The sequence below is a fragment of the Cyprinodon tularosa genome, unplaced genomic scaffold, assembly GCF_016077235.1.
Source record: "Cyprinodon tularosa strain WSP-4 unplaced genomic scaffold, ASM1607723v1 ctg996, whole genome shotgun sequence".
Classification (NCBI taxonomy): Eukaryota; Metazoa; Chordata; class Actinopteri; order Cyprinodontiformes; family Cyprinodontidae; genus Cyprinodon; species Cyprinodon tularosa.
In genome coordinates, this window is record NW_024039780.1 from 1 (window position 1) to 13,019 (window position 13,019).

The following is a 13,019-nucleotide window of genomic DNA, read 5'->3' on the forward strand; positions in this document are numbered from 1 at the left end:
GGATGGATGAAGGTGGATGGATGATGGAAGGATGAAGGATGAATGGATGATGGAAGAATGGATGGATGGATGGATGGATGAAGGATGGATGGATGGATGGATGGATGAAGGATGGATGGATGATGGAAGGATGAAGGATGAATGGATGATGGATGGATGGATGGATGGATGGATGATGGAAGGATGGATGAAGGATGGATGGATGGATGGATGGATGATGGATGATGGAAGGATGGATGAAGGATGGATGGATGGATGGATGAAGGATGGATGGATGATGGAAGGATGAAGGATGAATGGATGATGGAAGGATGGATGGATGGATGGATGAAGGATGGATGGATGGATGGATGGATGGATGGATGATGGATGGATGGATGGATGAAGGATGATGGATGGATGATGGATGATGGAAGGATGGATGATGGAAGGATGGATGAAGGATGGATGATGGATGGATGGATGATGGAAGGATGAAGGATGAATGGATGAAGGATGAATGGATGATGGAAGGATGGATGGATGGATGGATGAAGGATGGATGGATGATTGATGATCATGTGACCTCAGCTTATTGACTCAGCTGCTGATTTCTTGTTTTCTCTCCTTGTTTGTTTAGAGATTTCCTGCTGATCTTGTTTTCAACCTGAAGGTGATAAAACTCTGGGGGTCCATCAGTCTGACCCGGCATCTGGAACAGAACCAGAACCAGGACCAGGACCAGAACCAGAACCAGGACCAGGACCAGAATCAGAACCAGGACCAGGACCAGGACCAGAAGAGCTTAGCAGTGTCCTGGGTTTATAGAGAAGTTATCAGTAAAGAGCCTTGGGTGCAGACCGGCTGTTTGGACTGACTGCAGTCAGAATGTTGTGTCTGGTTCTGGTGGTTCACCTTGAACTGGGTCAGAACCACCCTGACAGCCCCGCCAGTGTGTTAGAGGTCAGGCTGTGGGCTCAGTCACATTCAAGTCAGAAATCTGAACGGACCTTTCCAGAACTTTATTATTCTGGCCAGTCAGAGACCTGGACCTGCAGCGGAAAGTCCTGAACCCGCCTGCCTGAATGTTTCTGGACTGGGCAGAACCCGTTCCCCCAAAACCCAGAACTAAACAGCCATACGGACCCAACCATCTGCACCGACCAGAACCTAGTGATCAACAAGACAAAGGGCAAAGGTCATATGACCACTTTAGGTGGATCAATTCTGCAGTTTAGATCGGGTCAGAGTCCAGACCCGGTTCAGTTCTACCAGATCCCGGTTCAAGTGTGACAGTGTGAAGGCGTCTTGCTGTTCTTCATCTCACCAGCTAAACCATCTTCCATGGAGAAGTTTCTCTGGAGAACATCTGTCCCAAAGGTTCTGGATCCGGCCGGACACAGAGCCGGACTCTGGGTTCAGCCCCAGCGATCCGGTCCGGACCCGGTCCGGCTTCTCTGGACAGATATGGACCTGTAGGGTCCAGAGACAGAACCGCTGAGGACAGATGTGATCACCGGAGGAGGGGGGCATCAGGCCACATGTTTGAACTGACCTCTGACCCCTCCCCCACAGGGAGACCGAGCTGTGGGGGAGGTTAGGGGGGGGGGTCAGAGCAACAGAACCTGAACCAGAACCCTGCAGAGATAACAGTACAGAACCAACAGAACCAACAGAACCAGAACCACGACCCGTTCACAGTCAGACCCCCCCCCCCCCACACACACACACGATCATCAGTTAATCTGATCCAAACTTTTACATTTTAAAACATCCAAGTTTCAAACTTCAGCTCCAGACTAAAACCTTCCCAGAAAGTTCTGCAGAACCAGAATAATCTGTTGGACCCAACAGAACCCCATGAAACCCAATAGAAACATGAAGGTAAAAGTTCTGACCTTTCTGCTGAGCAACACTTTGCTCCACCATCAGAACCACCAGAACCAGCAGCAGCAGCTTCATCTCCTCTCAGGAACCAGAGAGTCCAGCCAGAGCAGAACCAGGATCGGACCAGAACCTCAGAACCTCAGAGCGGCTGTGACTCAAACTGAGCTGTTAACTGGGAGAGAGGAAGCAGCCCAGAGGAATGTGGAGCTGACCCCCCCCCATCCATCCATTCATTCAGTCCAATGGAGGGAGGGGGGGGGGGGGGGGGTTACCATCCAATCAGACTGAGAGGGGGGGGGGGGGGGGGTGTTGCTTAGACTCTTGCTGGTGGATCACGTGCTCCTCCAGCAGAGGGCGCCGCTTGCTCAGAGTCTCTATTCTGATCCTGGTTCTGCAGAACTTCATCCCCTCTGACCATCAGAACCTCGAGTCCAAACGGGTCAGGAGGTCAGCAGAACATGGAGACCAGAACCTCTCTGGGTGAGGAAGGAAAGGGTGTAAAACCGGATCAGAACCGGTTCTGTCATGGTTCTGACCATCTTAACACCAAAGGTCCAAACTGAAAACGGTTCCTTCCTCCAACTAGTGAGGGCTCTGATCAAACCGGGCCTCAGGTAGAACCGGACTCAGAGGACGACCTGGTTAGGTTTATATGACCCGCCAACGGTTCTGTGACCCAGAAACGGTTCTGTGACCCGGTAACGGTTCTGAGATGGAAATCTCCAACCAACCTGTAAAACATTCAGAACCAGAACCAAAAGAAGGATTCAGGTCAGCTGTCCTACAGGATTGTGTTCCTGGCTTCATTTGGACCCGAACCGGGTCACAAGTCCTGGTTCTGTTTATCCCCAGGCATAGAGGAGTCAGTGAGAAATAATCCGGGTCAGAATCAAAATAATGTTTCTCGTTGAAAACAAGGCACCATAGAACGGGCCCACCCAGAACCGCCCACTGGGAACAGTTGGTGACCCATTCCCTTGGTTCTGATGAGGCTGTGACCCGGTTGGGTCAGACTAGGTACAGGTATCCTGTTCCTGATCCCATTTTCCTCCTTAACTGATCAGTCAGAACCAGTTAGAACCAGTCAGAACCTGTCGGATGGGTCCAGCTGAGGATGCAGAATATTCCAGACCTTCAGGTCCAGAAAAATGAGACCCAGTTAGTTCTACTGGGAGAACTTTGGTTCTGGTTGAAAGGATTAGAGTTCATCAGCACCTTCATGTAGAGGAGAGAGGCGGGCCGTACCGGACCGGACCGGGCCAGGCCGGACTGGACCGGACCATTCAAGACATAAACCTTGAATGGTCCGGTTTTACTGAAACTTAATTCTTAAAAGTATATATATATATATATATATATACATACATATACGTATATATATGTATATTTTTACTTTCTGAAATTCAGTTTGTGCTGCACAAAATGTAATTTAGAAAATGTTATTACAGTTCAGTCTAGGACTGATTTTAATCAGGAGGATTTATTTTATTGATCTACAAATGGAACAACAGAGAGTGCTTTGAATAAATGTGAATACTGCCTGCCATATCCCACTTCATATAGACTTTCAATCTTCCTTTCCTTTGCAGCCATTTCTGTCTTTTAAACATTTTTTTTTTTCATTTAATCTCTAGTTCCAATGGTGTTAAACAGTCACTTCCTGTTTCCTGTTGTCATGGTGACTCGTCAATTCAAGGCTCCGCTGATGATGGCGTTTCATACCGTCTCTTAACTCTGAGTAGATCTACTTAGAGCTGATTGAACTGATTGATCGCAGCTTTTAGGAAACTGAAAACTCAGACTTTAATCTAGATTAATTTAGAGTCACGGATTTAAATCTGACTTTGTTAAACCTTCCTGATGTTCCTGATGGGAAGCAGAGTAAAGATGGTGGAACGTCTGAGGCCTCCTGATTAAAGCTTTATTTCTCTATTTCTAGAAGTTTTTCTAGAAGAACCAGCAGGAAAAACACAGAAATATTGAACAGAAAAAACTGCAGATTCTGCTGATTAGTTTAAAACCATTAAAGTTGGGATTTAATTTCAATCGTTGCTTAAAAAGTTCAGAACCAAATAAAGAGTCCAGATGGGAGATGTTTCCAAAAGCTTTTTATTTCCCTCAGACTCCACTTCCTGTTTCCAGGTTAAAACCTCTGAGCAGCAGCCTGGCCTCCAAACACCTCCCCCATGTGAGAGACCAGTAAGGAGACCAGTAGCAGGCTCTGCTGTGGGAGAGGAACCCCTGCAGACATCTGCTCAGCTTCTCCATGATTCTTCCTGAGCTGCTCTATAAATTAATTGGTTAATTAGTTGTTAGTAAAAAACTAAAGAAAGAAAAGATCCAGATCAGTCCGTCTCCATGGCGATCTCTCTCTCTCTAGGGAGAACTGATCTGGTTCTGCCCCCCCCTCCCTGTCTCCATCCAGGCCTGATGCTGGAGAACGAGCGGACCTTTAGCCCCTCCTCCCTCAGAGCTTGGCCTTGGCCTGGAAGAAGCTCATGACGGCGTTGAAGCACTCCTCTGACATCCAGCGCTCCATCAGGCGCTCCACCTCGGCGTCGTTGACGGCGTAGAGGCGCTGCTTCTCCACGGAGCGGATCAGCTGTTTGGACAGAGCCAGGGACTGATGGAGACACGGACAGATTAACCCTTAAAGTCACGTCATCATTTCAAACGTTAGCAAAAAGGATCCAAAGTTTGTGCAAAGGGACTGAGAGGGAGCTGTAACACCCAGAGCGGCCACCAGAGGGACAGATCGGATTAAATCAACGCCGAGATTCATCTGATGGGATCAGAGGGACGAGCTGAACTTTCAGACGCTGAATGTTTCAATCAGCCATGTTGCTCTGAAGAAAGTGGAAGAAAAGAACATTTTACCCTCTGAGGAGTTTAGAGAAATATTAAGGAGTATTTCCCTGACAGCTAACGGCTACGCTAAAGCTAAAGCTAAAGCAGAGATGAAGCAGCAGGAGCTGCTGAACACGCTAGCGCTCTGAACGTAGCATTAGGATCATGGCGGCCGCCTGCCCTCCATGGACGCCCCCTGCTGGCCGGTCTAGGTGTGTCAGCTATTTAAAGCTCAATGACTCTCAGTCAGCTGGTCACATGGACCCGGTCTCCAAGGTTACAGGCCGCTGTGGGCGTGTTCAGTGCGTTTACGTTGGGAGGCAGCTGGGCGTAGGCCTTCAGTCGGGTCCAAACCTCGGACTGGAAGCTGGCGTCGGGGAAAACCTCGGTGATCAGACCCAGCTGGCAGGCCTGAGTCGCCGTCAGCTTCTTATTGAACAGCAGCATCTCGCCGGCCTGCAGAGACGGACAAGTTAGAGCGGCTCTGATAACCGGGCCGCGGCCTCGGGGCGGTTCTGGTCATCGCTGCCGGTACCTTGGTGGGGCCCATTATTCTGGGGAAGGTGTAGGAGGAGCAGCCCTCTGCGCTCTGACCAAGCTGGGTGAAGGGAGTATGGAAGGTGGCCTGGAAGCAGAGAGGAGCAGAGGTGAATGGAACCGGGTCAGAACCCAAGCTAGAAACAGATCGTTTTCCTTATCGGCTTAAACTGGTTAAACTGGTCTTAACCCAGGCCCGCAGTGTGTTTTTCTCTACCCGCTCGGTGGCGTAGATCAGATCAAAGAGTCCCAACACGGTGACGGAGATTCCCACGGCGGGTCCGTTCACCACGGCAACCAGAGGCTTAGGGAAGTCGATGTAAGCCCTCACATACTTCCTGAGGAGGACAGGAAGTCAATATTAGGAGGACGAGATGATTTATAACACCATCAGCTTTAAATCATGAATTATTCTGGTGATGAATCATTAACTGTTCAGTTGCAGACATGTTCATTAAATTCTATGATCCAGAACAATATTTTGCAAGGGGAAGAAAATAGAGGTCTGCTGCCCCCTGCTGGACTCTTCTATTACAGTTTAAAAAAATAAAACTGAAGCAAATTGTTTAAATGTTCCTGAGTTTTAAGTAAATTTCTACTATATTAAAAATGTAAGTTGGAGGCAGGGTATTCTATCAGATTATACTGTGGGGGGGTGATAAAAATAATCAGACAGGTCAGCACAGGTTAGCACTGTGAAATCTGTCAGCATGGGATCAAGACTATGAAGACAGCAGTGAGAAGGTCTCTACGTTTTAGTTTTCCAAGGTTACATAAAGAGAGAAACTTGTACTGGTTTATGATTGGCCAGCGCCGTATCATCACCTCTTTTTAGACCAATTAAAAAACACAAACAGCTCTACTTTCATTCACTGGTCCGTCTAAGGTCTGAAGTTCTCCAATTCAATTTTAAACCTTTAAATGTAGAGAACATTTAGACTCTAGATGAACCTACCTGTCAATGAAACAAGAAGTTTTATGTCAATGTTCTATTATTGTTCTCTAAACTTTTGACAACCAGAGTAGGAACCTTTACTGTTACCAACCTGAGCAGCTCCCCACCCTGCCTGGCCATCTCCTGCACCCCTCCCTCTGGGATCTTGGTGAAGTTAGAGAGATCATTCCCACTGCAGTAGAAGTCTCCAGCTCCTGCAGGGAGAAAACAACGAAACGTTCAGCTTCAAAGGATCCGATTCACCTAAGGTTCTGATGCGGCCTCCTCTCTGGTCCTGTTCAGACCGTGGCCTTAAAGGAACCCATGGGGGGTCACAGGGTGCGATTGCTTCATTGCTTCATCATCTCTGCAGTGGGAGCCGTTTTTAGGTCTTTGTTGTGGATTAAATGCAGCTGATGGAGTTCAGTTTAACTGCATTGCACGGAGGGGGGGTCGTCATGCTGCGTGGTTCCTACCTGTGAAGACGGCAAACTTGGAGTCATCTTTAGCGGCCTGCTCCAGAGCGGTGATGATCTCGTTGTACATCTGATGGGAGGCGTAAAGAGACAGGAAGTCAACCTGCGGTAGTGATGTCACATGACATCATCAGAGCCAGCGCTGACCTCGGGGGTGATGGCGTTCTTCTTGGCCGGTCGGTTCAGTGTGATGGTGGTGATGTCATCCTCTGTGGTGACCAACAGCGTCTCGTATGCGGCTCCACCAGCGGCGGGCTTGGCAGCGACCTGGGCGGAGCTTCCTCCCTCTGCTTCCACCAGGGAGCCAATCAGGCTGCAGTACTGCTCCCTGGCTTCTTCCTGATGGATAAAAGCCTTTATGTCCTTAGATTGATCAATTAATGAAGGCTGGATGTTTTTATTTATAGTCTGTGGAGGAAAGGTCGGGACATTCTGACCTAATTTAATCGGATCCATTAACAGCTGATAGCTGAGCTAGCACTTTGGAATTGGGGTCGTTTGGCTTCTTTGTTAGCCTGCAATGCTCAATGCCAGTCTACGAGAATAAAGTCGTAACATTACAAAATTTTATTTTATGACAACTGTTACAGGCAGTTGATCGGATCGGAGATTAAAAAGTCGAACGCAGCGTGTTTTCAGCTAATTTTTCCACTGTGTAGCGCTAGTGAAGTTAGCACTTTCATCTATGGATCCTGGGTGAGTGGAGCTAGCTTTGTGGTTAGCTGCGCCCACCGCTGACTCTAAATCACTGAAACCTGAAGCTGTACCTGAGAGATGGTTCCCAGGGACTTCCACGCGTCCCATTTGGCCTTGTTCACAAAGTCCAGCATTCCTGGTTTGGGAGCGTTGCAGGGTCCCTGGGTGGCCTGGAGGAGGAAGAGGAGCTGTTACTATGGAAACACACCCCAGCTTAGCTATACTGATGTTTCCTGATGGGGTTACCATGGAAACACACCCCAGCTTAGCTATACTGATGTTTCCTGATGGGGTTACCATGGAAACACACCCCAGCTTGGCTATACTGATGTTTCCTGATGGGGTTACTATGGAAACACACCCCAGCTTAGCTATACTGATGTTTCCTGATGGGGTTACTATGGAAACACACCCCAGCTTAGCTATACTGATGTTTCCTGATGGGGTTACTATGGAAACACACCCCAGCTTAGCTATACTGATGTTTCCTGATGGGGTTACCATGGAAACACACCCCAGCTAAGCTATACTGATGTTTCCTGATGGGGTTACTATGGAAACACACCCCAGCTTGGCTATACTGATGTTTCCTGATGGGGTTACTATGGAAACACACCCCAGCTTAGCTATACTGATATTTCCTGATGGGGTTACTATGGAAACACACCCCAGCTTAGCTATACTGATGTTTCCTGATGGGGTTACCATGGAAACACACCCCAGCTTAGCTATACTGATGTTTCCTGATGGGGTTACTATGGAAACACACCCCAGCTTAGCTATACTGATGTTTCCTGATGGGGTTACCATGGAAACACACCCCAGCTAAGCTATACTGATGTTTCCTGATGGGGTTACTATGGAAACACACCCCAGCTTAGCTATACTGATGTTTCCTGATGGGGTTACCATGGAAACACACCCCAGCTAAGCTATACTGATGTTTCCTGATGGGGTTACTATGGAAACACACCCCAGCTTGGCTATACTGATGTTTCCTGATGGGGTTACTATGGAAACACACCCCAGCTTAGCTATACTGATATTTCCTGATGGGGTTACCATGGAAACACACCCCAGCTTAGCTATACTGATGTTTCCTGATGGGGTTACTATGGAAACACACCCCAGCTTAGCTATACTGATGTTTCCTGATGGGGTTACCATGGAAACACACCCCAGCTTAGCTATACTGATGTTTCCTGATGGGATGATTAATCCAATATGTCAGACATGACATCATGGGGGGTTCTGCAGTTTAGAGCGACCCAGTTCTGATAGTGAATAGAGATCCAACCCACACAGAGATGGAATGATGGTGATGCTGAAACCAGGCTTGGTTCTGAAACCAGTAACCAGGCTTTGTTTTTAAACCGTGAACCAGGTTTGGTTCTGAAACCAGGAACCAGGTTTGGTTCTGAAACCAGGAACCAGGCTTTGTTTTTAAACCGTGAACCAGGTTTGGTTCTGAAACCAGGAACCAGGTTTGGTTCTGAAACCAGGAACCAGGCTTTGTTTTTAAACCGTGAACCAGGTTTGGTTCTGCAACCAGGAACCAGGTTTGGTTCTGAAACCGTGAACCAGGTTTGGTTCTGAAACCAGGAACCAGGTTTGGTTCTGAAACCAGGAACCAGTTTTGGTTTTTAAACCAGGAACCAGGCTTGGTCCTTAAACTAGGAACCAGGCTTGGTTTTTAAACCAGGAACCAGGCTTGGTCCTTAAACCAGGAACCAGGATTGGTCCTTAAACCAGGAACCAGGATTGGTTTTTAAACCAGGAACCAGGTTTGGTTCTCCTTGGTTCTCCATCAGAGGGAGCAAAAGGAGGACGGCAGCAGACGGTGGCCTGATGCTGCTGAGGACCTGCAGGAACCTCCTGGTGGTTTAAAGGAACGCCGTCCGTGGGAGCGTCGGGCTAACGGATGACGGTCTGTGGTCACCTGACCTCCAACACACCTGGAGCTCCTCACCTGTTTGAAGAGGGCGTAGATCTTCAGTTTGACCTCGTTCCCTGGATCGGTCCTCAGCGCGCACAGCCTGCTCTTCGCCTGCTCAAACTCCTCCATGGTGGCACCTGAGGACACGCCCACATCCTGAAGGAACCAATAAGAAGACCTGTTCTGACGTCACAGGAATGAAAGACTCACCCATCATTGGAGATGCTGTGGAGCGGAAGGTCTGACTGGGAACACTGGACCTGAGCAGACTGGGAACACAGGAGAGGCTGGATAAATATGGAGGATCCAGGAAATGATCTGGTGGTTCCGGGTCTCCTTCCTGCTCAGACCAGAACCAGAACCAGAACTCTGATGCTGGCAGGAAACTGGACCAGGCTGTTGGTGTAAAACCTGAGCAGGAACCTCAGGGTGAACTTTGACCTGATTGTCAGGATCTCTTTGGTTTTCAGTTCAAATGGAGCAAAGTTCATAAGTTTAGCCTTAAACTTTATGATAATAAACATGTCAGAAATGAGTCTTTAAGGATAAATCGTTTTAAACACGTAGAGTTTGGTTCCTGCTCAGTTCCAAGTTAAAGTTCAAACATCGCGATAACTTCCTGGCAGAGGAGAACTCCGCCATTATTTCAAAGTTACCTTGTTGGTCTAACAAAGCGCCACAGACAGCGGCTCCTCAGCGCGGCAGCGGCCATCTAAACCCGGTTCCAGCAGGTCCAAAGGTCTGGAGGACGACGGAGGAAAAACAAGCTAGCTAAGGCTAACGAGGCCCCGCCCACTAGCACCATGTCCTGCTCTGCTATTGGTTCATCCGAAATGAGTTTACCCAGTGAGAGAAGGGTGTTCCAGCAGCACCAATCAGAGCGTGTAGCAGTGGTTAGACCCCGCCTCCTAAGGCATGGCCGACCAATGAGCGTTACGGTCATTGACATTATAGTAGGCGCTCCATTGGACGCTGTCGGCAGCGAGGTCGACATGCCTAGAGGGCAGCCATCTTGGATCAGACCACAGTTCAGACAGCTGCTGTCAGAATGAACAGGAGGCGCCTTAGATCTCATTTTAATCACATGAAAAACGACACAAAGATAATATAATAATCTCTGACTCGCCACAGCCCCTTAAAACACCAAAGCTAATTCTAAAATTCAGTTAGATAACACATATCTATACAGATTAAAAACTATTTAAACTGAACTGAAACTGGATGAGATATATGCAGTTATATATTTTGCAAATAAATATTAATATGATAAACACAATTCTTTATGAATATATGACAAGACTATGTTTTACGTATATGATATGTTTAACATTGACATATATGATATGTATATGACTTAGACAGATTTGTAATTTTGTTTACAAAAGTGTAAAACAAAAATAAATTTCATTTGGAAACAGCACACTGGACAATTTCATATTTTTAAAAGTGCAGCCTTGAAAAATAGTAAAAAAAAAAAAAAAAAATATATATATATATATATATATATATATATCAACCCTCACACATGTATCTCAGGCTCACACTGAGCCTGGTTCCACAGGAAGCTCCTTCCTGTTCAAAGGGAGTTTTCCTCTCCACTGTCGCTGCATGCTCTACAGGTGCTGGTCATAAAATTAGAATATCATGAAAAAGTAGATTGATTTCAGTAATTCCATTTAAAAAGTGAAACTTGTATATTATATTCATACATTACATACAAACTCATATATTTCAGATGTTTATTTTGTTTAATTTTGATGATTACAAATGACAACAAATGAAAATCTCAAATTCATCATATCAGAAAATTAGAATATTACTGAAGACCAATAAAAACAAAGGATTTATAGAAATGTTGGCCAACTGAAAAGTATGAACATGAAAAGTATGAGCATGTACAGCACTCAGTATTTAGTTGGGCCTCCTTTGGCCTGTATTACTGCAGCAATGCGGCGTGGCATGGAGTCGATCAGTCTGTGGCACTGCTCAGGTGTTATGATAGCCCAGGTTGCTCTAATAGTGGCTTTTAGCTCTTCTGAATTGTTGGGTCTGGTGTATTGCATCTTCTTCTTCACAATACCCCATAGATTTTCTATGGGGTTAAGGTCAGGAGAGTTTGCTGGCCAATTAAGAACAGGGATACCATGGTCCTTCAACCAGGTACTGGTAGCTTTGGCACTGTGTGCAGGTGCCAAGTCCTGTTGGAAAATGAAATCTGCATCTCCAAAAAGTTGGTCAGCTGCAGGAAGCATGAAGTGCTCTAAAACTTCCTGGTATGTGGCTGCGTTGACCCTGGACCTCAGAAAACACAATGGACCAACACCAGCAGATGACATGGCACCCCAAACCATCACTGACTGTGGAAACTTTACACTGGACTTCAAGCAACGTGGATGAAGTGCCTCTCTTCTTTTCCTCCAGACTCTGGGACCTTGATTTCCAAAGGAAATGCAAAATTTACTTTCATCAGAGAACATGACTTTGGACCACTCACCAGCAGTCCAGTCCTGTTTCTCTTTAGCCCAGGCAAGACGCTTCTGACGCTGTCTGTGGTTCAAGAGTGGCTTGACACAAGGAATGCGACAGCAGAAACCCATGTCTTTCATACGTCTGTGTGTGGTGGTTCTTGAAGCACTCACTCCAGCTGCAGTCCACTCTTTGTGAATCTCCCCCACATTTTTGAATGGGTTGTGTTTCACAATCCTCTCCAGGGTGCGGTTATCTCTCTTGCTTGTACACTTTTTTCGACCACATCTTTTCCTTCCCTTCGCCTCTCTATTAATGTGCTTGGACACTGAGCTCTGTGAACAGCCAGCCTCTTTAGCGATGACCTTTTGTGTCTTGCCCTCCTTGTGCAAGGTGTCGATGGTCGTCTTTTGGACAACTGTCAAGTCAGCAGTCTTCCCCATGATTGTGTAGCCTATAGAACTAGACTGAAAGACCATTTAAAGGCTTTTGCAGGTGGTTTGAGTTAATTAGCTGATTAGAGTGTGGCACCAGGGGCCATCAATTTTGAACCTTTTCACAATATTCTAATTTTCTGATATGATGAATTTGAGATTTTCATTTGTTGTCATTTGTAATCATCAAAATTAAACAAAATAAACATCTGAAATATATGAGTTTGTATGTAATGTATGAATATAATATACAAGTTTCACTTTTTAAATGGAATTACTGAAATCAATCTACTTTTTCATGATATTCTAATTTTATGACCAGCACCTGTATGAGGGATTGCTGCAGAGTCAATACCCCCTCTACCTACCTCTACCTGCTCATCATACATTAGCGACTCCATGCTGACTGAAGCGATCAAAGCTTCATGAATGCAGCTCCACCTACTGGTAGATCCGTGGTACTGCTGCGGTGGAGGAGGCATCTTTGTCTGCTGTGTAGGAACCTTCTAGTGGTTATGGTTCTCCAGAAGGTTCTGTTGCTGGTAGAACCTCAACCAACCTGGGAAAAAATGGCTTTAGTTCCAGTTGGAACCAACATTTTTAATGGTTTCTTTGGGTTTTAGGGGTGTGGGGTATCAGAGCCAGCGCTAAGCCTGGGATTTAAACTGAGCCACATTCTGACTACAGAGTCCTGTTTCCTCCAGACCTCCGTGGTTCTGATTGGACCTTCAGTTCGTCTCTCCTCCAGATAAACAGGTTTTATGATGTGGAGGTTTATTTGTTCCTGTTTCATAGAACATTAAATTTTTGATCTCCAGTTTTTGTTC

At 46.5% G+C, this 13,019-nt stretch overlaps 1 protein-coding gene across 1 annotated transcript; it reads right to left on the reverse strand.

The window, feature by feature from the left end:
- Positions 1 to 3,955: 3,955 nt before the first annotated feature.
- Positions 3,956 to 10,103, reverse strand: eci2 (enoyl-CoA delta isomerase 2). Its single transcript, XM_038276098.1, has 11 exons — positions 9,949 to 10,103; positions 9,503 to 9,561; positions 9,326 to 9,429; positions 7,428 to 7,526; positions 6,808 to 6,999; positions 6,661 to 6,730; positions 6,297 to 6,399; positions 5,468 to 5,588; positions 5,249 to 5,338; positions 5,026 to 5,169; positions 3,956 to 4,489 (listed from the first exon to the last, which is right to left on the reverse strand). Exons 1-11 carry the CDS (start codon positions 10,002 to 10,004, stop codon positions 4,334 to 4,336), a joined length of 1,194 nt encoding a protein of 397 aa, XP_038132026.1. The 5' UTR covers positions 10,005 to 10,103; the 3' UTR covers positions 3,956 to 4,333.
- Between the last annotated feature and the right edge of the window lie 2,916 nt (positions 10,104 to 13,019).